Source organism: Staurois parvus, unplaced genomic scaffold (assembly GCF_062004578.1).
Source record: "Staurois parvus isolate SC_StPar_1 unplaced genomic scaffold, SC_StPar_1.0 ptg000814l, whole genome shotgun sequence".
NCBI classification, from domain to species: domain Eukaryota; kingdom Metazoa; phylum Chordata; class Amphibia; order Anura; family Ranidae; genus Staurois; species Staurois parvus.
The window spans coordinates 762388-789437 of NW_028318610.1; the positions used below are offsets into that span (position 1 = coordinate 762388).

The following is a 27050-nucleotide window of genomic DNA, read 5'->3' on the forward strand; positions in this document are numbered from 1 at the left end:
CAGGAGATCAGCAGAGAACATGTTCAGCCCTTCACTGGAGATCTGTGTTCTCCCTCCAGATTCTCCAGCCCAGAGCTCTGAGCAGCAGGGCTTACCTGGCAGGTGGAAGCATTCAGGTGGCTGCACTGCTGCCTGATTGCTTTCACACAGCCCACTATGGTGACAGCCTCCACCCCCTGCCTGCTATGTCTCCCGGGCTCCGCTTGCCCATCTGCGGGTCCAGGACCAGTTCAGTAGGTGCCGTCTCATATAGGGGAGGGAGGAGAGTGGACACATCTGCTCCCCTCCCCTTCTTGCCCTGACCCGGAAGTGATGTCATGTCACTTCTGGGACCCTGTTGGCAGATTTCCCAACGAGGCCAGAAAAGAATTTAATGCAGTGCGATGTGCACTGCATTACATCCAGTGGAGTACAGAGGAGACATGCAGGGTCTTTTAGACCCTGGCAACAAAAGGGATGAAGGATAAGCCCGACACTCCCCTTTCTTGATGAGCACCCAATTGGTGCTCATTACACTGCAAGGTCTCTCCCCTCCCTGCTAGTCCCTGGGGGCGGTGCTGCAGACAGGCAGGGAGGGGAGAAGGAGATAAACAGTGAAATGTTAAAAATATTAAACGTTGAAGTCGCCATAAAGCACCTTTTGTTTTTAAAAGCCACAGACATTCTTTAAAGGACCTCAGATTTAAATACGGTTTTGGTTAAAAAAAGACATTTTTTTAATCAGGATAAGTAGATTGTCATGAGGAACAAGTAGATTGGTACACCGATTTAGTCCCTTGACAAGTATTTTTTTCAAAAATGTCCACACCCCTGCTAAGCTACATCACCTATTGTCCCAAATATTTTATATGTAATACTTGTCTATACCATTTTTCGTTCTTTGGTGCATCTCAGGGATGCTTGTCTCTTGCATCCTGTTATCAGCCACGTCCTGTCTACATGCATGTACTCTGGTATTTCTCAGGGAAGGTTTTCTGGTGGTAGCAACAGCAGAACATGACTGTATAATGTATGTTGAAACCTGTAGTCTCCATCAGAAGCCCTTGTGGCAGGGTGACAATGCAGGAGCACAGCTGGGGCACAGGAACAGAGTGTTGTCAGCCTGTAACAACAAGAGCCTGAGCAAGGGCCTTTATGAGAGGATCAATAAGCAACATTTTAGTAAAAGGTTGAAATTACACTAATATGCAAGCCCTTTCACAATGGTGTGCTTAAAAACGCAGTATACCTTTTTCAAAAACACATAACATAGCTGTGGCCAGGGGCGGACTGACCATTTGGAAACTCGGGCACTGCCCGAGGGCCCGGGCTCAGTAGGGGGCCCCATGAGATTCCCCTGGTACCTTTTTCATAGGCTTTTTTGAGTTTGGGCAAGGACACAGGGGCCCCACAATCCCCTATTGCCCGGGGGCCCCATGAGTTGTCAGTCCACCTCTGGATGTGACTTAAAAAAGGCACCAAAAAGCAGACTTGGTGCGCTTTTAATGCACTTTTCATGCGTTCCCATTGACTTACAATGGAAGGTTCAGGACTTTTTCAAAACGCAATTCACCCCACGGCTCAGTGATGGAGACAGTTACAAGGATTTAAAGCTGTGTTTCTCAAGTAATAGGTAGTAACCAAAAAGTGGGTCGCGACGAGAGAGGATTGGGCCACGGGACAAGTGTCCCCCCAGGCCTCTCTAATGCCCCAATAAAACGTCTGGTACCCTGACAACATAGCTTAATAAAAACCTCTGGCTGCACTAATAAAAATGTTAAGATGGTCGGGACTGCAGCTACGGCCATCTTAATATTTGTATTCTGGCAGGCCAGCCTGTCCCATTAAGGTGGTGCCCACGATGTACTTACAAAGTGGTCCCATGGCCCTCATGCTCATTTCTCATTCCTCCGTGGCAGTGCTGGGAGGAAGTGACATAACTACATTTCCTTCCAGCCAGACAGCCATGCAGGGGGAAGAAAAGCATCACTGGACACCAGGGAATGACCTCGCTAGGTACTCTTCCTGGGTTGTGGCTGGGTGATGGAGAGTACATTCTGAAAGGAGTGAAAGAAAACAGGAAGGCGATGGTGATGGGGGACTGAAAGTGCACATGAAAGGGAAAGACTGAAGGAAATCATGAAAGGGGAGGGCATGAGAAGGAGGTCAAAGTGGGTATTTAAGGAGGGTGTGAAAGGGGGTTAAGGAAAGAGCATAAAAGGGGAAAGAAATGGGGGCATGAAAGGGTGGGCTAAAGCAGGGCATGGAAGGGTAGGGATTGAAGGAGTGCATTAAATATAGGGGACTGAAAACCCTCACACAAATATTGCAAAAACTATACTGTTTATTTAAAAAGAGACTGAAGACATTAATACTCTTAACCCCCCTGGCGGTATTCCTGAGTGTAGCTCGGGGTAAAGTTTCAGTACCAAAAGCGGTAACACCGAGCTACACTCGGGCTTACCATGCAGCACTGCTCCGGCATCTGTTCTGCAGTTACCTTGTCCTTCGCTCCCGCGATCTCCCTCCTGCAGTGTCCCCGGCAATCTAATCCGGCGGATGCCGGCATCTGTCATCTGGGTTCCATCCCCTGCGACGTCGGGACGTACGGGGGATGGAACGGCAGGAAATGTGAAAATGACAAAAGGTGACATTCGCTAAAATCACTAAAATCACATAGTATAACATTCCTGTATCAAACCATTTCACATACATTTTGTCCCGAGTGCTTTGTCCGGCGCCCTGCCTGCATTTTTACTGTTCTTTCTGCCTGGAAACTGAGAAACGTCCATGGTGTCCAAAAAGCGTCCCTTTAGGTCAAAAGCGAGTCTATACCGGCTAGAGAACAGCGATAGTAAATTAGAACCACTTGCAGAATTGAGTGATAATGATTCGTGGGGGAAATTCGTCATCAGACACTGAAAACGATTCTGCGACTTTGCTCAGTGATGTGCGAACTTGGAGCTTTATTTCAAATTTCAGTGTTTTTGGTTTGATTATATTATTGAATTAAATGTATTATTATTATTATATTATTTTTTATGATTATTAAATTATAATTTATGATTTCGTGTTTCAAATTTTATCATACCCGGGATGTTTACTAGACTCTTGTTCGGACAGATTTCAGTGAGTTTTTCCTAAAAATTACAGGCCTACAATAAAAAAAATACCATATTTCCATGCAAAAAAATGTACCACTTTGAGCACAGAAATATGGACATAATCAGACCGCTAGGGAGGTTAACCTAGTGTGCCTTTGAGAGAGTGAGAGGTAGAGAAGGCATTGCTCAGCTTAATGGGCTATTATTGGTGGATTTTTGTTATTTTATGTATGCTTAAAATAATTATTTTAAAAGTCTATAAAAGTGTTTGTTTTATTATGTAAAATTATGTATACTGTAGAATACTGCACAAGTTTTTGTTTTGTGGAATAAATTATAATATTTCGAAAATTAAATTATTTTTGGGTCGCGACTTAAAAGTGGTTGTAAAGGCTCAAGGTTTCTTACCTCTATGCATTCTATTCATGAAGGTAAAAAACCTCTGTGCAGCATTCCCCCCAGCCCCCCAATACTCACCTAAGCCCCCTTGCTGCGATATGCACTGGAGTTTCAGCTATCCCGGGACTCCCTCTCCTCATTGGCTGAGACAGAAGTGGGAGCCATTGGCCCCCACTGCTGTCAGTCATAGCCAGTGAGTAGAGAGAGGGGACGGGGCCGAGCTGCAGCTCCGTGTGTGAATGGATACATGGAGCATCGGGTGCCCCATAGCAAGCTGCTTGCTGTGGGGGCATCCAGCTGGAGGGAGGGGCCAGGAGTTCTGGTAGGGGAACCAAGAAGAGGAGGATCCGGGCTGCTCTGTGCAAAACCACTACACAGAGCAGGTAAGTATAGACATGTTTGTTGTTTTAAAAAAAAAAAATAGAATCACTTTATTGACCAAGGACAAATGTGGGTCCTGAGCAGGGGCGGACTGACAACTCATGGGGCCCCCCCGGGCAATAAGGGATCATGGGGCCCCTGTGTCCTTGCCCAAACTCAAAAAAGCCTATGAAAAAGGTACCTGGGGCATCTCATGGGGCCCCCTACTGACCCCAGGCCCTCGGGCAGTGCCCGAGTTTCGAAATGGTTAGTCAACCCCTAGTCTTGAGGTTCCAGAGGTTGAGAACCACTGATTTAAAGGGTAATAGTCTTCACACTTTTGTGTGAAAAGGGTCTTAAAGCGTGTATGAGATTTTGGATTCACATCAACCTTATAAAAAAAATAATTTGCTATACCGTGTGTTTACTGTTACTACCATGGTAAACAAAATATATTTATTGTAGAGATGTATGCACACGAAGAAACTTTACACATATAGTTTTTAAGAATTTTCCATCTTTAAAGTGACATAATATCTTGGAATTATGCAAAGATGTGTAGTTACACAAGCATGGTGTTTTTCAAGGAAATCTTAGCACATAGGCTGTCTGGGTGCGGTCATGCTGAACATTTGTCCCATGGGAGATAGCTTATCATACCCTTGCTGAAGTTCCCTGCCCAGCTAGGATCAGGATAAAAGCCTGGAAGAATCATCAGTTTTCTGTATCAGTAAAGGCAGCATGCTACACATCTCTTTGCATCTGTAGAAAGAAAATACAAACGTGGACAGTACTTAGGTTGAATAAAAGACAAATGTCCATCAAAAGATAAAAATAAATAAATGGAAACACATTTTCCCCAGAGAACAGTACGGGGCGCAGTTTTGTTTCTATGTGCGCTCTTTACATAATTCATTTATTTATTAGAATATGGATTTGTGTTCTTTTTTTTTTCTATTCATCTAATGATAATGTAATCGAAAATATTCTAGGCTGTCGTTTTTTAATTTACATCGGAGTGTTAATTTACTAATAGTGCGGTTAGGATTTTACAAGTTATCAAGTATAGAATTTAGAAGATGCCTGGAAGCCAGATCAGATGACAATAGTCAAGTGGGTAATCTAGTTTCTTAGGAAATTGGGAACCTAAAAAAATAGCGACTTCCAATGTTGCCCTATTGTCATTGCATACTGTTATTTTTCTACCCATGTTACTAGCATCGATGATCCCTTTGTTTTTCTTTATCTTTATTTCTTTTTAAAATGTCATGTATGTATATACATGTGGAAAATTTAATAAAATGTTATTCATAAAAAAAAAAAATAGCGACAAGAGCGGACTGCTCCTACTTGTTAACCACTTCCAGTCCGGACACTTTCACCCCCTTCCAGTCCGGACACTTTCACCCCCTTCCAGTCCGGACACTTTCACCCCCTTCCAGTCCGGACACTTTCACCCCCTTCCAGTCCGGACACTTTCACCCCCTTCCAGTCCAGGCCAATATTCAGCTTTCAGCGCTATCACACTTTGAATGACAATTGCGCGGTCATGCAACACTGTACCCATATGAATTTTTTACCATTTTTTGAGACAGATAAAGCTTTATTTTGGTGGTGTTTATTCACCGCTGGGATTTTTATTTTTTTTGCTATGTAAATGAAAAAGTCCAAAAATTTTTTTAAAAAGTGTTTTTTTTAATAAAATTTTCCAAATAAATAATATTTCATCATAAATCTTGGCCAAAATTTATTCCGTAATTATTTTAGTAAAAAAAAATCCCAATTAGTTTAGAACCAAAAATTATAATTTTTAAACATTTTTTTTTACATTTTTATTTGATTTTTTTATATTATTATTATTATTTTTTTTTTTTTACATACTGTCACCCTAGCAGTACAGTGTCACCATGGTGACACTGTACTACTTGTGGGGGGTGATGAAGATTTTTTTACACTGATTGCTTTTACACCCATATAGGATGTAAAAGCAATCATTTCTCTTTCTCTCTGTCTGCATTCTTGCAGTCATTGAGAAGTACTGAGTGAGCTGTGTATGGTCACAGCTTGTCACATGGTACAAGGCTGTTGTGAATAGCCTGGTACCATGTGACCTCTGTGATCATTCACAGATTTCACACGTAGTAAGCAATGATGTCACAAGTGACATCTTGCTTACTACTTTGCATGTGATCACTGATTGGCCGATCAGTACAGAGGTCCCGTCCGATGATCAGTGCTTCACTGTGTCCCGGAGGACACAACGGGCACCGGATCGCGGTGCTGCGCACTCCCAGGGAGAGCGCACAGCTAGAAAAGGCGGGTGCCGTTTATGAACAGCAACCCGCCCCTGGACTGCCACCGCCCTGCCGGTTATAAACAGCAGGCGGACGGCAAGAGGTTAAAGCAGAATTAAACCCATCTATTTTCCCAAAACAGTTACACTAATTCAAGGCATGACGTGAATGCTAACTGTCACAGTTGCTTGTGCACTCAACCAAACTGTCAGACCATCAAATGGATGGTGTCATAAATAAGTATATGTGCATCACCAGGGCAGATCGAACGGAGTCTAATATGGCAGCTTCCTGGGCTATATAGGATAGGAGGTTTCAGTTCCCTTTTACTGAGTAACTGGCTAGTGGCATTCTCCGGAAACAGAGGTGAGCCCTGGAAAATGAGACCTTTGTGTTATATCTCCTGTAGCTGTGCTTAGTGTTGCTTAGTACAACTTTTAAAATAGTTTAAATATACCGTATTTTTCGCTCCATAAGACGCACTTTTTTCCCCCCAAAAAAGGTGGGAAAATATCAGTGCGTCTTATGGAGTGAATGAAAAGCGGCCGGTCCGGTATTTCTGCCGCCACCATGTCAGAGTATCGGGCCGGCCGCTTAGCTCTTCTCTCCTGCAGGACCTCACCTGTTCCTCGCTCCAGCGCTGCACAGTCTTCCCGCGGCGGCTTCTCTGACAGCCGGGTGCCCACTGCGCTTTGTGAATGGTCCGGCGTCTTCTGGGACACATGGCAGGTCCCAGAAGGCTCCGGGCCATTCACAAAGCGCAGCGCTTCTCGCGCATGCGCAGTGGGCACCCGGCTGTCACAGAAGCCGCCGCGGGAAGAAGGAAGGACAACTCCGCGCAAGTGGGAGCCGTTAACTGTCAAATTCAGGTACCCGCTCCCCCTCCCTCCCCAAAGGTCCACAGTCTCTTTTAATCTCCTTTACTGTCTGCAGTCTCTGGTCATCCCTGTACTATCTGCAGTCTCTGGTCATCTGTACTATGTCCACAGTCTCTGGTCATCTGTACTATGTCCACAGTCTCTGGTCATCTCCTGTACTGTGTCTGCAGTCTCTGGTCATCTCATGTACTGTGTCCACAGTCTCTGGTCATCTCCTGTACTATGTCCGCAGTCTCTGGTCATCTCCTGTACTGTGTCCGCAGTCTCTGGTCATTCCCTGTACTATGTCCGCAGTCTCTGGTCATCTCCTGTACTGTGTCCGCAGTCTCTGGTCATTCCCTGTACTATGTCCGCAGTCTCTGGTCATCTCCTGTACTGTGTCCGCAGTCTCTGGTCATCTCCTGTACTGTGTCCGCAGTCTCTGGTCATCTCCTGTACTGTGTCCGCAGTCTCTGGTCATCTCCTGTACTATGTCTGCAGTCTCTGGTCATCTCCTGTACTGTGTCCGCAGTCTCTGGTCATCTCCTGTACTATGTCCGCAGTCTCTGGTCATCTTCTGTACTGTGTACGCAGTCTCTGGTCATCTCCTGTACTGTGTCTGCAGTGTCTGGTCATTCCCTGTACTATGTCCGCAGTCTCTGGTCATCTCCTGTACTGTGTCCGCAGTCTCTGGTCATCCCCTTTACTGTGTCCGCAGTCTCTGGTCATCTCCTGTACTATGTCTGCAGTCTCTGGTCATCTCCTGTACTATGTCCGCAGTCTCTGACCATCTCTGTACTATGTCTGCAGTCTCTGGTCATCCCCTGTACTGTGTCCGCAGTCTCTGGTCATCTCCTGTTCTATGTCTGCAGTCTCTGGTCATCCCCTGTACTGTCTGCAGTCTCTGGTCATCTCCTGTACTGTGTCCGCAGTCTCTGGTCATTCCCTGTACTGTATCCGCTGTCTCTGGTCATCCCCTGTACTGTGTCCGCAGTCTCTGGTCATCTCCTGTACTATGTCCGCAGTATCTGGTCATCTCCTGTACTGTCCGCAGTCTCTGGTCATCCCCTGTACTGTGTCCGCAGTCTCTGGTCATCTTCTGTACTGTGTCCGCAGTCTCTGGTCATCTCCTGTACTGTGTCCGCAGTCTCTGGTCATCTCCTGTACTGTGTCCGCAGTCTCTGGTCATCTCCTGTACTGTGTCCGCAGTCTCTGGTCATCTCCTGTACTGTGTCTGCAGTCTCTGGTCATCTCCTCTTCTATGTCCTTAGTCTCTGGTCATCCCCTGTACTATGTCCGCAGTCTCTGGTCATCTCCTGTACTATGTCCGCAGTCTCTGGTCATCTCCTGTACTGTGTCCGCAGTCTCTGGTCATCTTCTGTACTGTGTCCGCAGTCTCTGGTCTTCTCCTGTACTGTGTCCGCAGTCTCTGGTCATCTCCTGTACTGTGTCTGCAGTCCATTGGTTCAGAATATTTTTTTTCTTGTTTTTCTCCTCTAAAACCTAGCTGTGTCTTATGGAGCTAAATATACGGTACATTGACATTGTGAATACGGTTTAATTATTATGGTACAATTTTTGGACACAGTTGATCATAGAACTACTAAGACAGACATGTCAAATTCTGAATACACATAATAGTTGTACACTCAAAGTGAAGCGTATGCCCCCCTTAGAGGGTTGTCACTTGGCACCTATTTATATTTTTGCCTCACAGCTCTGCTTATAATTGATCAGTTATATTTTCCTGTTAAACAATATTTTCTATTGGGAGATCGTAGACTACTACTATGATAGTGTATATTAGAGATGTGAGGGTAGAATTGCTACACCAATCATATAGTTTATGTTGATTAGTATATGCCTTGAAGAACATCGCCCACCTCCTAAACGACATATCAGACTGGATGTCGCTCCACTTCCTCAAACTTAACCTATCCAAAACCGAGCTCCTGGTCTTCTCCCACCCCGTGCCCCTCCCCCATCCTCTCCATCACCACTAATAACGCCACCATCTCTCCCACCCCACACGCCAAAGTCCTGGGTGTCACCCTGGACTCCGACCTCTCCTTCCTACCCCACATCCAACTGCTATCTAGATCTTGCAGGCTCCACCTCCGCAACATCTCCAAGATACGCACATTCCTCACCCCAGACACCACCAAACAACTCGTACACTCCCTCATCATCTCACGCCTGGACTATTGCAACTCCCTCCTCACCAGCCTACCCAAACGAACGCTATCCCCACTCCAGTCTATCCTGAACTCAGCGGCCAGACTCATCCACCTCACCAAGCACTCCACATCTGCCTCCCCCCTCTGCCAATCCCTTCACTGGCTCCCGATTGCCCAACGCATCAAGTTCAAGCTGCTAACCCTGACCTACAAAGCCATTCACAATGCCGCCCCAAACTACATTACTGACCTGATACCCAGATACTACCCTACCCGTGCCCTCCGCTCCTCACAGGACCTCCTGCTCCCTAGCTCCCTGGTCTCCTCCTCCAATGCCCGATTGCAGGACTTCTCTAGGACTTCCCCCATCCTCTGGAACTCCCTACCCCAATCCATCAGAATGTCACCTACCCTGATCACCTTCAGGCGCACCCTGAAAACCCTCCTCTTCAGGGAAGCCTACCCCAACCTCTCCTAACACCCGACCTCACCTCACAACCAATCTCCTTCATTCCACCCACCACTCCATCCCCCACAGCCATCTCCTCCTGTGCCACCCTCCCCTCCCTCCTAGATTGCAAGCTCGAAAGAGCAGGGCCCTCGAACCCCTCGTGTAGTGTACTGTTACTGTCTTGTCTCATGTTCTGTCCCCCTTGCTACTGTACAGCGCTGAGCATACCCTTTGGCGCTATATAAATACTATATAATAATAATAATAATATTTTATCCATGTATTTTCTTGCTGTCACAAAAGGTGGAATATAGTGCCCAGGTTACCTAACAAAGGAGTCTACCAACAGAAAAGTGTTACTAATTCAAGCTGTGATAACATCCATCAGCTAAATGCCATGATCTATGAGATACACCAGGCTTGTGTCATACACACCGTACACTTTGAGGACACTTTAACTGTGACAAACAGTATCACCACTTCAATGAAGCCTTGAATGCGGCTTGTTCAACCAAGCATCCTGTTTGCCTTCTGTATTGCAGCTGTACGTGAAGCTGAGCGGTTTAGGGATTTACACGCTATCATTTTTAAAACGTTTTCACGTAAGTATGTTCTTGTTATGCCGTGGCATGTCGACGTTTTCATGCATGCAGCCTTTCCTCGTACTTTGTGGCGTGTGGTGATGTGTTGCATGCTCTGCAAAAATTGCATTACTAATTTGTAATTAGTGTTTCTTCCTTTTTTTACATTTAGAAGGACCCAAAGTTTTTACAAAACAGCATAAAAAATGTTCACTTTGAGCAGACTCTCTATGGTGTTTAATAAGTTGTACACTTTGCAAGGGAATTTTCCCCGGAGCTTAATGAATGAAGCGAAACTCCATCATCCAATCATGTGAAAGTAAAATTGCTGTTTTTTTTATTTCCCTTGCAAGTGACTGGGTATTCTTTGCAAAGTCAAATTTCACCACATGTTGTTTCCCTTGCAAAGGGCAACTTCCCTTACCATGTATAAGACCGGTTTGCCTTTAGTAAATCAACCCAGGAGATTTAGGCCTCAGATGGACGTTCCGAACAGGTCTGTCTGCCCGTTTTTCAGGCGGACCCAGGGGCGGACTGACCATTTGGAAACTCGGGCACTGCCCGAGGGCCTGGGGTCAGTAGGGGGCCCCATGAGATGCACCTTTTTCATAGGCTTTTTTGAGTTTGGCCAAGGACACAGGGACCCCATGATCCCCTATTGAGGGCCCGGGTCAGTAGGGGGCCCCATGAGATGCCCCTGGTACCTTTTTCATAGGCTTTTTTGAGTTTGGGCAAGGACACAGGTCCCCCACGATCCCCTATTGAAGGCCCGGGGTCAGTAGGGGGCCCCATGAGATGACCTGGTACCTTTTTCATAGGCTTTTTTGAGTTTGGCCAAGGACACAGGGACCCCATGATCCCCTATTGAGGGCCTGGGGTCAGTAGGGGGCCCCATGAGGTGCCCCTGGTACCTTTTTCTTAGGCTTTTTTGAGTTTGGGCAAGGACACGGGCCCCATGATTCCCTATTGCCCAGGGGCCCCATGAGTTGTCAGTCCGCCCCTGGTCGGACCCGATCGGAACCTCTATTCTCCTCTATGGAGCAAGACACACCTTTCACCCGCTTGCTCAGCGGAGAGATCCCTCGCTGAGCAAGCGGACCTGCTTAACGGGTCTGCCTCGTGTGAAAGGACCCATACTAACTCTGTAATACAGGTGTAGTATAGTAACTTTTTCAACCAGGGTGCCCAGGCACCCTGGTGTGCCTTGGCAAAATGCCTAAACATTGTACACAAGCCTGCCTTTTGGTTACAAAAAGCCATGAGTTTCCATTGGGCACCATTACAATGTTCTAGCAGGAGGTGTCCTAAAAAACAATGACATCATTGGTTGATAAGGAGGACGTTGGGCGCCTGCACAGCATCCTTGTTTGCCCCTGTCCGCAAGCATTGGGGGTCACATTAGCTGAGTGAGAGAGAAGAGAAAAATTGGAATTCTGGTCAGTACCAGTGTATTTGCTTTGAAAAAATAAATCACCTCCAAAGTTGGGTGTCCTATGCGTGTGCATGTTGATGCTTTATGAAAAACTATTAGTTTAGTTTTTTTACGTTTTAGAATGGGGTGCCTCAAGATTGTGCATCATTTTAAAGGGTGCCTTGACTGAAAAAAGTTTGAGAAATACTGCTTTACATACTGCATGAAGGTGCCATAATCTAAGAAGATACAACTATTCATCATTATTGCTTTTCAGAAGCCTGTTTACTGGCAGATAGTACAGTGGGGTTGATTTACTAATGCAGGCCATAGACGGGGAGAAAACCGGACGGTTTTTTAACAAAAAAACGAAAAATCGGTCGTTCAATAGGCCGACGTTACAACCAACAGTAAAAAAAATCTGCCGATTTTCTTCCTGTCTATGGCCGGCATTTAATTACTTCTTTCCCTGCAGAAAGGCCCGGTATTATATTTGACATTAAAAAATATTGCGGTTGCAATATTGTATCTATTTGTATCCATTTTGGATACAGATGTTTTTTCGGATACAAATAGATACATTGTTGCAACCGCAATTCTTTTTCATGTCAAATATAATAGCGGACTGGAATTCATTTTTCTCTTCTTCTTTCTCTTCTCCTTCCTCTTTCTCTTCTTCTTCTTGTCCTTCTTTCTCTTCTTCTTCTTCTTCTTTTCCTTCTTTCTCTTCTTCTTTCTCTTCCTCTTCTTCTTCTTCCTCTTCTTCTTCCTCTTCTCCTTCTTCTTTCTCTTCTGCTTCTTCCTCTTTCTCTTCTTCCTCTTCTTCTTCTCCTTCTTTCTCTTCTTCTTTCTCTTCCTCTTCTTCTTCTTCCTCTTCTTCTTCCTCTTCTCCTTCTTCTTTCTCTTCTGCTTCTTCCTCTTTCTCTTCCTCCTCTTTCTCTTCTTCTTCTTTCTCTTCTTCTTCTTCTTCTTTTTCTTGCAGGTCACGGCTCATGCGCAGATTTTTTATCGGTAAAAAGATCGGCCGATTTGCCCATCATTGCCGTGACCGATTTTTTTGCCAACTTTACCGATCAAAAAAATCTGACAAAATCCAGAAAAACGGCCGACCAATTAACCCATTAACGGTGTGAAAATCGGCCGATTTTTTTTTTGCGGCTGAAAAATCGGCCGATTTTCGACCCGTCTATGGCCTGCATAAGGGTGATAATAGGCTTTTCAGATTGCAGGGGAGTTTTCCCCAGAGCTAATAGAAACAATTGAGTTCTGTCCGTGATACTTTTTTTATTTGCACTAACATGCAATTTTGAGGACAAGCTTTCGGGGAGTGTCCCCTTCTTCAAGGTCTAAGGTAATACTGCTTGGACCTTGAAGAAGGGGACATTCCCCGAAAGCTTGTCCTCAAAATTGTATGTTAGTGCATATAAAAAAAGTATCACGGACAGTACTCAATTGTTTCTGTCGCAAATGAACTAATACGGCTACAATCACCTCAGAGCTAATAAATGCAGAGAAATTTCACTTTGCAAAAAATACACAATCGCAAGGGAAACAAAAGACAGCATTTCTGCTTATTATATGGTTGGATGGAAAAAAAAGTCAGCAGAGCTTCACCTCATTTACTACATTATGGGAAACATTCTCTTGCAAAGTCAGTCTGTTTACCTTTAGTAAATCAACCACAGTATGTGTCAAAGAACCTGCAGACATTTTCCGCACGCATCATGGACTGTGGGTAGCCACTTGTAGCATAGACATACCTCTTCCTGGGCATTTCAAACACAGCAGAAAACGTGGGGAATTTTACAGATGACAATTTCCCTAAAGGCATGCGTGGTGTTAGCTGTTCATTTTTCACCTTTTACTTACTTTGTATGGGAGATGGTTCATTGTTGCATGATAAGTCCCTTTCAATTAAAAATATGATTGCTTATATTTGTACTTTTTTATTGGATATGTAGATACATTTGGTAAGATTGCTTCTTTTTTATGTTTATGGGTCTCTGTGTATTTTTGTTTGCATCCCAGGTCAACAGAAATGGAAATGAAATGATTAAAATAGCTGAACAACTCTCAGGCTGCATTCACACCTGAGCAGAGTGATTTTCAGCAGTTTTTGTTTGAGCTGTTTTAGCATGTTTTCAAGTATATACAGGCGGTTTTAGAAGAATATCACAGGTGTTTTACATTTGTAATCATGTGTAATGGAAATCACTAGAGGGAGGAGATTTTTTCAGGTACTTATATAGCACTGTCAATTTGCACAGCACTTTACATATATATTGAACATTCACATCAGTCCCTAACCCTCACGGGGCGTACAATCTAAGGTCCCTAACCCTCAAGGGGCGTACAATCTAAGGTCCCTAACCCTCACGGGGCGTACAATCTAAGGTCCCTAACCCTCAAGGGGCGTACAATCTAAGGTCCCTAACCCTCAAGGGGCGTACAATCTAAGGTCCCTAACCCTCAAGGGGCGTACAGTCTAAGGTCCCTAACCCTCACGGGGCGTACAATCTAAGGTCCCTAACCCTCAAGGGGCGTACAATCTAAGGTCCCTAACCCTCAAGGGGCGTACAATCTAAGGTCCCTAACCCTCAAGGGGCGTACAATCTAAGGTCCCTAACCCTCACGGGGCGTACAATCTAAGGTCCCTAACCCTCACAGGGTGTACAATCTAAGGTCCCTAACCCTCAAGGGGCGTACAATCTAAGGTCCCTAACCCTCACGGGGCGTACAATCTAAGGTCCCTAACCCTCACGGGGCGTACAATCTAAGGTCCCTAACCCTCAAGGGGCGTACAATCTAAGGTCCCTAACCCTCAAGGGGCGTACAATCTAAGGTCCCTAACCCTCACGGGGCGTACAATCTAAGGTCCCTAACCCTCACGGGGCGTACAATCTAAGGTCCCTAACCCTCACAGGGCGTACAATCTAAGGTCCCTAACCCTCAAGGGGCGTACAATCTAAGGTCTCTAACCCTCACGGGGCTTACAATCTAAGGTCCCTAACCCTCACGGGGCGTACAATCTAAGGTCCCTAACCCTCAAGGGGCGTACAATCTAAGGTCCCTAACACTCAAGGGGGTACAATCTAAGGTCCCTAACCCTCAAGGGGATACAATCTAAGGTCCCTAACCCTCAAGGTCCCTAACCACAAGGTTTTTTTTTTGTTAGACCTCCTCACCCCTACCCTCCATCATTGGTGGTCGGTGCCAAACAAAACAATCCCACAACATATGTGGTCAGTCGTTAGACACCCCCCTTCTCCTTTTCTACCTTAAATCACAGCCTTGCCTTCACTACCATTCTCCTCCCTTGTCTTGCGATCAGGTACCAGTCTTCCTTCTCCCCCTTCCTCCATTGTGATTGGCCATTACAGTAATCAAAAGACACAGAGATGCTCTGATTGGCTTTGTGTTTTAGCTTGTGATCTTCACTGTCTAATGACAGCAGGCTCATTGGCTCATGTACCGATAGTGAGCAAGAGGATATTTTTAAACGTCCATAAAGAATAAGTGATACCCCTAGAGCAGGGGTGGGCAAACTTTTTGACTTGAGGGCCGCAATGGGTTCATATATTCCCCCATAGTAAGCATAGTAATTAATCCCCCCATATAGTAATTCATCCCCCATAGTAATTCATCCCCCATATAGTAATTCATCCCCCATAGTAATTAATCCCCCATATAGTAATTCATCCCCCATATAGTAATTCATCCCCCATAGTAATTCATCCCCCATATAGTAATTCATCCCCCATAGTAATTCATCCCCCATAGTAATTCATCCCCCATAGTAATTCATCCCCCATAGTAATTCGTCCCCCATAGTAATTCATCCCTCATATAGTAATTCATCCCCCATAGTAATTCATCCCCCATATAGTAATTCATCCCCCATAGTAATTCATCCCCCATATAGTAATTCATCCTCCATATAGTAATTCATCCCCCATATAGTAATTCATCCCCCATATAGTAATTCATCCCCCCTATAGTAATTCATCCCCCATAGTAATTCATCCCCCATATAGTAATTCATCCTCCATATAGTAATTCATCCCCCATATAGTAATTCATCCCCCATATAGTAATTCATCCCCCCTATAGTAATTCATTCCCCATATTAATTCATCCCCCATATTAAGTCCCCAAGTCCCCCTGTGTCAATTCACTTACCTTTGCTCCGCGCGTTCCTCTCGCCGTGTTCCCGCGCCGTTCCGGTGTAGCATGAAAATCTGTCTCCTGTGAGGATCTGTCCCCCTCGACGTATCTGCGCATGTGCCAGCTTCAGGCATTAGCAGCCGATCGGCGATCTCCGGCACATGCGCAGATACGTCGAGGGGGACAGATCCTCATAGGAGATAGATTTTCATGCTACACCGGTCTTCAGGGCGGACTGTGAGAGGAGCCTAGCTCCCCTCACGTTCGTCACGCTGCCTGCCCCGCCTACACACATCCTGACAGCCATCCTGACAGTATCACGCTCCGTGGGCCGGATTAAAAGGTCCGCCGGGCCGTAATTTTCCCATTGCTGCCCTAGAGGCTAGTTTCCTTCTAGGGCAATAGCCAGTAGGGAATGGTTAAGTAAATTTTGTTTTTTAAGTAATATGTTACTTAGAAAACAATTACAATTAGTTATGCACAGCGAGAGCCGGACTAAAACATCTATTGAAATGATATCCATCAGATAAAACCTAACATGACACAGTCACTGGTAACATTTATTGACATGTGAAAATTCTGCCTGTGGTGTCCTTTTATGACACAGAGAATAGCTGAGATTCAGAGGATCACAGCTATTCTCTGGTCATTCACAGTTTATGACACTCAGGAGATCAGCGGAGAACATGTTCAGCCCTTCTCTGGAGATCTGTGTTCTCCCTCCAGATTCTCCAGCCCAGAGCTGGAGAATCGGAGGGACCGCAAACTAAGCAGAGATAATTTACCTCTGCTTAGTAAACTGATCTTTTACTGTAATCTCGTGAGATTCTAGTAAAAGCAGCCGTTTTCCAGCATTTGTAGACCGTTCTCCAGCGTTTGGAGAACTGATCTACACCGCTTCATAAACGGCATTCACAGGAGAACTGTGTTCTCCGAGAATGCCGGAGAACTGAGCAGCGATCTATTACCGCTGGTTCATAAACGGACACCTGTGTCACCTGCATAAGTGGAGCAAACACTACGATTATAGCGTTTATCATATTTTGATGTCCGTTTATGACACAGAGAATAGCTGCCATTCAGAGGATCACAGCTATTCTCTGGTCATTCACAGTTTATGACACTCAGGAGATCAGCAGAGAACATGTTCAGCCCTTCACTGGAGATCTCTGTTCTCCCTCCAGATTCTCCAGCCCAGAGCTGGAGAATCGGAGGGACCGTAAACTAAGGTGTCCGTTTGTGAACCAGCGGTAATAGATCGCTGCTCAGTTCTCCGGCATTCTCGGAGAACACAGTTCTCCTGTGAATGCAGTTTATGAAGCAGTTCTCCGAACGAAGGGAGAACGGTCTCCAAACGCTGGAAAACGGCTGATTTTACTATAATCTCTTGAGATTACAGTAAAAGATCAGTTTACTAAGCAGAGGTAAATTATCTCTGCTTAGTTTGCGGTCCCTCTGATTCTCCAGCTCTGGGCTGGAGAATCTGGAGGGAGAACACAGATCTCCAGTGAAGGGCTGACATGATCTCCTGAGTATCATAAACTGTGAATGACCAGAGAATAGCTGAGATCCGTTGAATCGCAGCTATTCTCTGTGTCATAAAAGGACACCTATGCAGAGATAATATACCTCTGCTTAGTCAACTGATCTTTTACTGTAATCTCGCGAGATTAGAGTAAAATCAGCCGTTTTCCAACGTTTGTAGACCGTTCTCCAGCGTTTGTAGACCGTTCTCCCTTCGTTCGGAGAACTGATCTACATATGCTTCATAAACGGCATTCACAGGAGAACTGTGTTCTCTGAGAATGCCGGAGAACTGAGCAGCGATCTATTACCGCTGGTTCATAAACGGACACCTTTGTTTGAAAGGAAAACATTTTGAAATACAAGCTTACACATGTAATGGTATTGATGTATACGGTATATGTACATTCATACTGATATCAATTACCACATCTGATCCTACCTGCTAGTGCACTTTCATAGGTTTTATAACTTTTGTCAGTGAAATGTAAATAGCTACAGAGAAATTCTATACTAGATCATCATTTACAGTCATATGCACTATTTTACCTTGTTTGTACATAAAGATATTAAATCATAATGACATCAGTAATAGTATGCAAACAGTTTGTTGATTGGCGAAAACACAAGCATTGTAATAGAATGTGTATTATACAGTCTGTCAGGAACCGGCTATAGACTACGGTGTAACAGCTGTCTGCAAGCCAGCTTACGGTAGATAATAATAGTGCAGTTACAATGCAGCTGTGACTGCCACATAGTTAATCTGCATCTTATTAGTCTTTCTGGAAAGTGCCTTATTTGTATACATAAATGCATTTAGGATTGCAAAATACATCACAGATATATCTTGACTAGCCATGTTTTGTTGCTGTCCAAAGACCCAACTCATTTGGCTGAAATTCCTTATCTAAACTGGAATGTCCTTTTTTTTTAATTTCACATGACTGCAAGCACAGGTTGACTTCAAGCGGACCCTTAGTCATTTTAGAAAAATGAGAACAGGACTCCCATTCCTCACAGTTGGTCTGGGCTTTGAAGGGCGGTCCAACTGTCTAATAGTGATTGGTCAGAAGATAGAAGGGGACAGGTCAGGGCTTGACTCAGGACTGAAGTCAATATATGCATAACTAAGCTCCTCAGCTTTCAAGGCTTCTGAGGCGTTCTGGAAGTACTACGAGGACTACTATGCAAGGTACATTCAGACACCTCTAGATGCCTGCATTGTACAGTACATACAGTCAGGTCCATAAATATTGGGACATCGACACAATTCTAACATTTGTGGCTCTATACACCACCACAATGGATTTGAAATGAAACAAACAAGATGTGCTTTAACTGCACACTGTCAGCTTTAATTTGAGGGTATTTACATCCAAATCAGGTGAACGGTGTAGGAATTACAACAGTTTGCATATGTGCCTCCCACTTGTTAAGGGACCAAAAGTAATGGGACAATTGGCTTCTCAGCTGTGTTATTCCCTCATTATTCCAATTACAATGAGTAGATAAAAGGTCCAGAGTTCATTTCAAGTGTGCTATTTGCATTTGGAATCTGTTGCTGTCAACTCTCAAGATGAGATCCAAAGAGCTGTCACTATCAGTGAAGCAAGCCATCATTAGGCTGAAAAAACAAAACAAACCCATCAGAGAGATAGCAAAAACATTAGGCGTGGCCAAAACAACTGTTTGGAACATTCTTAAAAAGAAGGAACGCACCGGTGAGCTCAGCAACACCAAAAGACCCGGAAGACCACGGAAAACAACTGTGGTGGATGACCGAAGAATTCTTTCCCTGGTGAAGAAAACACCCTTCACAACAGTTGGCCAGATCAAGAACACTCTCCGGGAGGTAGGTGTATGTGTGTCAAAGTCACCAATCAAGAGAAGACTTCACCAGAGTGAATACAGAGGGTTCACCACAAGATGGAAACCATTGGTGAGCCTCAAAAACAGGAAGGCCAGATTAGAGTTTGCCAAACGACATGTAAAAAAGCCTTCACAGTTCTGGAACAACATCCTATGGACAGATGAGACCAAGATCAACTTGTACCAGAGTGATGGGAAGAGAAGAGTATGGAGAAGGAAAGGAACTGCTCATGATCCTAAGCATACCACCTCATCAGTGAAGCATGGTGGTGGTAGTGTCATGGCGTGGGCATGTATGGCTGCCAATGGAACTGCTTCTCTTGTATTTATTGTTGATGTGACTGCTGACAAAAGCAGCCGGATGAATTCTGAAGTGTTTCGGGAATATTATCTGCTCATATTCAGCCAAATGCTTCAGAACTCATTGGACGCCACTTCACAGTGCAGATGGACAATGACCCAAAGCATACTGCAAAAGCAACCAAAGAGTTTGTTAAGGGAAAGAAGTGGAATGTTATGCAATGGCCAAGTCAATCACCTGTCCTGAATCCGATTGAGCATTTCACTTGCTGAAGACAAAACTGAAGGGAAAATGCCCCAAGAACAAGCAGGAACTGAAGACAGTTGCAGTAGAGGCCTGGCAGAGCATCACCAGGGATGAAACCCAGCGTCTGGTGATGTCTCTGCGTTCCACACTTCAGGCTGTAATTGACTGCAAAGGATTTGCAACCAAGTATTAAAAAGTGAAAGTTTGATTTATGATTATTATTCTGTCCCATTACTTTTGGTCTCTTAACAAGTGGGAGGCACATATGCAAACTGTTGTAATTCCTACACCGTTCACCTGATTTGGATGTAAATACCCTCAAATTAAAGCTGACAGTCTGCAGTTAAAGCACATCTTGTTCGTTTCATTTCAAATCCATTATGGTGGTGTATAAAGCCAAAAATGTTAGAATTGTCTCGATGTCCCAATATTTATGGACCTGACTGTATGTAAGGGATTGTGTACATGGATTATGTTTGTGTCTGAACTTTTTTTTCCCCCATACAAGTCAATGGATTTGCAAAAGCAGTTTGAAACAGCTAAGAAGGCAATCGGAAGCAGGTCAGAAGCAACTCTAAAGTATCACAGGGGCAGCTTAGACTGATCTGAAATGCCAGCTAAATGCACCCGAAAGCATAGTGCAATTGCCTCTCTTTACAAGCCCATAGAACTTTTACAGATACCAATCCCCTTTACTACGTCATCCTGAATGTCTCCAAGAATGTCTATGTTTTGTGTACTTGATTTTGGAGTAAGCATATTACAAAATGTTTCTTCATAAGAAGACAAAACTCTGTTGTGTTCAAGTAAGTGTGGGATGATAATGAGGTCTGATGACCCCAAACTGTGCAGAGAGAATGGGGCAGACTTGTTCTACCAGTGCCACCCTCATTTTCACCAAAATGTGTAAGTCAGTGACAGAACAGTCAGATTTAAGTTTCATGTCTGTGCCAGGCAGCAGAAAGGTACATATTGAACAAAAGAAACAGTCAAAGTTAAGACATATTGACACAAGGCAGAGCATTTAGATCAGTGGTCCCCAAACTGCAGCCCGGGGGCCAGATGCTGCCCTTTGCTTGCCTTTATCCAGCCCCTGGAGCATTATTCCTCCTACTGATACCAACAATTGGGGCATAATTTTTGCCACTGACACCAACAATGGGGTACTATTCCTCCAACTGATAGCAATGATGGGCAATATTTCTCCCACTGATACCAATGATGGGCAGTATTCCTCCCACTGACACCAACAATGGGGCACTATTCCTCCCACTGACACCAACAATAAGGCACTATTCCTCCCACTGACACCAACAATGGGGCAATATTTCTCCCACTGATACCAATGATGGGCAATATTCCTCCCACTGACACCAACAATGGGGCACTATTCCTCCCACTGACACCAACAATGGGGCAATATTTCTCCCACTGATACCAATGATGGGCAATATTCCTCCCACTGACACCAACAATGGGGCACTATTCCTCCCACTGACACCAACAATGGGGCAATATTCCTCCCACTAACACCAACAATGGGGCACTATTCCTCCCACTGACACCAACAATGGGGCACTATTCCTCCCACTGACACCAACAATGGGGCAATATTTCTCCCACTGATACCAATGATGGGCAATATTCCTCCCACTGACACCAACAATGGGGCACTATTCCTCCCACTGACACCACCAATGGGGCACTATTCCTCCCACTGACACCACCAATGATGGGGCACTATTCCTCCCATTGATACCAATGATGGGCAATATTCTTCCCAATGACACTAACAATGGGGCACTATTCCTCCCACTGACACCAATGCTGGGGCACTATTCCTCCCACTAAAGATTACTTTGTTTACTCCTACTGACACCAGGACATTTTCTATTCCCACTGGCCAATGTCCGGCCCCCTGAAGTCTGAAGGACAGTAAACTGGCTCCTTGTTTAGAAAGTTTGGAGACCCCTGATTTAGATGGTCACAAAACCTCTAGCAGTATCATAAATCATAAAAGTGGCTTTGTGATATCTATTTTCTGCATTGTTTTTCTGTTTTCACTGTTTTTCTCTTTTTTTTTTCATTAAAATAATACTTTAAAATCAACCCTATACACCATATAAATTCCATGCCCAGTGCAAAACAATGAAACGTATTAAAAGCTATAAAATACTTCAAAGAAACAGGGAGCAGCCCGCATCAGATACCTTCATACATACAAAATAATCCTAAAAAAAAAGATAGTGCTGCATCTTTGGGATATTTTTACCCCTCTGCGAGGTTTAGCACTTTTTTAACTATGAGAGATATTTAATTAAACTTTACTGAAACTTGTTTGGATTGACAGCGAATCTAAACAGAGCTAAGTTTTGTTACATTTTTTGAGGCAATTCCAAATTTCATAGGCAAGCTTATACAGTGGCAGTACTCCGTCAATACTTGAACACCAGATTAGGGAGTTTCCAGTGAATTAGGATTTCACATCTTGCGTAAATGGTCACATAAGCTAGGAACAATTTGATATATCGACTGACTACTACATTTTCCATTATTCCCAGTAGTAGAAACAATGGGGCTTATTTACTAAAGCTGGAAAGTGCTAAATCAGGCTCACTTCTGCAAACCAATAGAAACCAATCAGCTTTTAACCTCCGCTTGTTCAGTTAAGCTTTGTCAATAAAACCTGGAAACTGATCGGTTTCTAGGCAGAAGTGAGCCTTATTTTGCACTCTCCAGCTTTAGTAAATATAAACCCCAATGGGTCAAGTTGTTAAATTACCTCACATATCCCGTTGAGTATCTCAATGACTGAAACCCAGTAGGGTTGGATCAATGGACAGGACACAAATCATATGACCATATTTTTAAAACTACAATGTGTGTTACAGTTATGTCTGGGTGTTGCCGGAAGGGTCACAGACACTTCTTAAAAGCAAGAATTTCAACAATAGATGCTGTGAATGGAGTGTGTTTCCATTAAAACAAGTGGAGGCTTCTACTATTTGTGTGTAAAGGGTTAACTGAGGAGCTAACCTGCCCCAGTGGTGATCACTCTTAGTCCACTGGTGCTTAGATTGTTGTCCCGTGAGCTGGAAAATCTCAACCCAAGAAGAGGCTAGGAGTGTGATACGTCAAAAAAAACCATACTATTTTGAATTTTTTTCAACTTTGTATTCCTATGTGTCCATTTTATAAATGAAGGCTTACTTCTGTCCAAGCAGGTCCAAGAATCAGAACATTTTTAATATCAGACCATAGTTTGAAGTACAGGGTCACTGTTGTTTTCTAGGTACTAACTTCTTCACTATGTTGTCTTTTCTAGCTGATAATATTAAAGTAGAGACTCATAGTGATGAGGAGAATGGTCGTACTTGTGAAATGAATGGAGAAGAATGTGCAGAAGATTTACGAATGATTGATGCAGCAGGGGAGAAAATGAATGGCACACTGAACGGACAAGGCACCAAAGCCTTGACAGGAGTTGGAGGTATTCGACTTCCTAACGGAAAACTAAAATGTGATATCTGTGGGATAATATGCATCGGCCCCAATGTACTCATGGTACACAAAAGAAGCCACACTGGTAAGGCCTGAAATAGTTTTTTTTATAAAGGCCGAAAAAATGATGCGTCATGGCATGCTACAAGTGCAGTGATCATGTGGCTTTATATGAGGCAGTTGGCCATTTACACAATGTAAACTGTAATTTTTTCCAAAAACAGCTGTGACATCAATAGTGCAACGTGGCCAAAATTATAAGGTCATTTCTAAGCATGTAACTATATCATCTAAATATGAAATGAAGATAGACTAGAAATCATTTTAAAAATAGACACTAAGGGGTTGATTTACTAAAACTGGAGAGTGCAAAATCTGGTGCAGCTCTGCATAAAAACCAATCAGCTTCCATTTTTTTTATTTTTTTTCAAGCTGAATTTAGAAGCTGATTGGCTAGCATACAGAGCTGCACCAGATTTTGCATGCTCCAGTTTTAGTAAATCAACCCCTAAAAGTTTATTAGTAACAAATTAATCCTATAATACATTTAGTCATTTGAGAATAGAAGTAGTTATTTTATGGTTGCTTATACATTGGAGTGTCAAGGGTGATGTGAAGAAGGTCCTACTAGTATCGTGAGTCCCTCATAAGTATGAACTTAGGGCTCCATGACTGAGAGTGAACAGTACTTTCTACATGTCATCATGCTAGTCTGTTGAAATGCAGAAGGGACAGAGGAGAGCATGTGTCCTATCACCAACACAGTAGAAGGTCCTACTAGTATCGTGAGAACCTCATAAGTATGAACTTAGGGCTCCATGACTGAGAGTGAAGAGTACTTTCTACATGTCATAGTGCTAGTCTTTTGAAATGCAGAAGGGACAGAGGAGAGCATGTGTCCTATCACCAACACAGTAGAAGGTCCTACTAGTATCGTGAGTCCCTCATAAGTATGAACTTAGGGCTCCATGACTGAGAGTGAAGAGTACTTTCTACATGTCATCATGCTAGTCTGTTGAAATGCAGAAGGGACAGAGGAGAGCATATGTCCTATCACCAACACAGTAGAAGGTCCTACTAGTATCGTGAGTCCCTCATAAGTATGAACTTAGGGCTCCATGACTGAGAGTGAAGAGTACTTTCTACATGTCATCATGCTAGTCTGCTGAAATGCAGAAGGGACAGAGGAGAGCATGTGTCCTATCACCAACACAGTAGAAGGTCCTACTAGTATCGTGAGTCCCTCATAAGTATGAACTTAGGGCTCCATGACTGAGAGTGAAGAGTACTTTCTACATGTCATCATGCTAGTCTGTTGAAATGCAGAAGGGACAGAGGAGAGCATGTGTCCTATCACCAACACAGTAGAAGGTCCTACTAGTATCGTGAGAACCTCATAAGTATGAACTTAGGGCTCCATGACTGAGAGTGAAGAGTACTTTCTACATGTCATAGTGCTAGTCTTTTGAAATGCAGAAGGGACAGAGGAGAGCATGTGTCCTATCACCAACACAGTAGAAGGTCCTACTAGTATCGTGAGTCCCTCATAAGTATGAACTTAGGGCTCCATGACTGAGAGTGAAGAGTACTTTCTACATGTCATCATGCTAGTCTGTTGAAATGCAGAAGGGACAGAGGAGAGCATATGTCCTATCACCAACACAGTAGAAGGTCCTACTAGTATCGTGAGTCCCTCATAAGTATGAACTTAGGGCTCCATGACTGAGAGTGAAGAGTACTTTCTACATGTCATCATGCTAGTCTGCTGAAATGCAGAAGGGACAGAGGAGAGCATGTGTCCTATCACCAACACAGTAGAAGGTCCTACTAGTATCGTGAGTCCCTCATAAGTATGAACTTAGGGCTCCATGACTGAGAGTGAAGAGTACTTTCTACATGTCATCATGCTAGTCTGTTGAAATGCAGAAGGGACAGAGGAGAGCATATGTCCTATCACCAACACAGTAGAAGGTCCTACTAGTATCGTGAGTCCCTCATAAGTATGAACTTAGGGCTCCATGACTGAGAGTGAAGAGTACTTTCTACATGTCATAGTGCTAGTCTGTTGAAATGCAGAAGGGACAGAGGAGAGCATGTGTCCTATCACCAAGGCAGTTGGAACCCCCTTCTTTGGGGTTCTATGCCAGGGAATAAAAATCTCACCATTGATTTGTCCTAGCTATATTAGAAATACTTTAGAGGCTCTAAAGCAGCTTTAGTGAGGTCAACCATCTTGAGGCTGCATGGCTTTTTTTTGGAGTGCAGATAGCATTGCCTCATACATGAAGAAGTCAAGCAGCTACACTTCTTCTAGGCAGCTCAGAACTAATTTAATGGCAATCAAAAACAGCTATTTAATGAGGAAGGGAGTTAAGAAGCTTGTGTACTGCAATAGGTTTAAAGGTTTCCTGCTTGCTCGGTAAAACAACTAAGTAATTTAACTTACTACAAGTAGCATCTTGAAAATGTAATATTTTTGTGTTGTAGTGGAGATTGTTCATCTCTCACTTCCCAAAGATATCATAGCAGACATGGATGTAGCCTAGGTTCACATATGTGTGGGTGGGGAATGTGTGCATATTCACTTGTGTTCCTGACCCACAGAGAAACCTACTGTTCCATAGTAGACATGCAAATGGGAACACACATACACTCACAGGCCACTTTATTAAGTACACCTTGCTAGTATCGGGTTGGACCCCCTTTTGTCTTCAGAACTGACTTAATTCTTTGTGGCATAGATTCAACAAAGTATTGGAAACATTCTTCAGAGATTTTGGTCATATTGACATATTGAGTTACTGTTGCCTTTCTATCATCTCGAACCAGTCTGTCCATTCTCTTCTGACCTCTGCCATCAACAAGGCATTTTCGTCCACACAACTGCCGTTCACTGCTCTTTTTCTAACCATTCTCTGTAATCCCAAGAAATGGCTGTGCATGAAAATCCCAGTAGATCAGCAGTTTTTTAAATACTAAGACCAGCCCATCTGGCACCAACAACAATGCCACATTCAAAGTCACTTAAATCCCCTTTCTTCCCCATTCTGATGCTTGGTTTGAACGTCACCAAGTATACATGTATTGTAGAAGTAGTGAATTTTTTTTTCACTACTATCCTACCTCCTATTGAAAAATGTTGTAACATGCTTATTGTGATAAGGGCAGTCTCTGGTACCTGAAATCTTGGTCCTGGTTTGTATTCCATTTCCCAAATCCAGGCTTGATCTTTAACCTCCAGTCTAGTTACAACCAGGGGCGGACTGACAACTCATAAGGCCCCCAGGCAATAGGGGATCATGGGGCCCGTGTCCTTGCCCAAACTGAAAAAAGCCTATGAAAAAGGTACCAGGGGCATCTCATGGGGCCCCCTACTGACCCCGGGCCCTCAGGCAGTGCTCGAGTTTCCAAATGGTCAGCCCGCCCCTGGTTACAACAGTGTGTATTACATAGAAAACAGGAATCACTACCCACTAAAATCCAAAAACATACACCGCTTAATTGCCTTGCAGTCTATATTTCTTCCTGTGTTTTTCTGCCTCCGTGTAATTTCCGATGTCAGCTCCCCATCACTTCCATTACTTTAGAACGAGCAGTGCGCATTAGCTGTGGTCATGTGCGATTCCCTATGCACACTACAAATCCCATGTTATGTAGTCCATAGTAAATTTTGGCACAGCAGCAAAAAGTAAGAGTACATACTAACATAAAAGGAATGATTTCATAAATTCCCTTCTAGTGGCTAGTTCAGATATGAGCTCCAGTTTACACGTGCATCAGACTGCTTTGTATTCCTATTTCCTAAGTAGCTAGAGGGCATTTGCTGCCA

The 27050-nt window shown here is 43.9% G+C and overlaps 1 protein-coding gene across 1 annotated transcript in view; it reads left to right on the forward strand.

Annotated features, from left to right (window-relative positions):
• IKZF1 (IKAROS family zinc finger 1) overlaps window positions 1-27050 on the forward strand; it is a 209055-nt gene that overhangs the window by 128200 nt on the left and 53805 nt on the right. The window contains exon 4 of the mRNA XM_089654932.1: window positions 23046-23306. Coding sequence (XP_089511058.1) covers window positions 23046-23306 — 261 coding nt within the window. The remainder of the gene's footprint in view (window positions 1-23045; window positions 23307-27050) is intronic.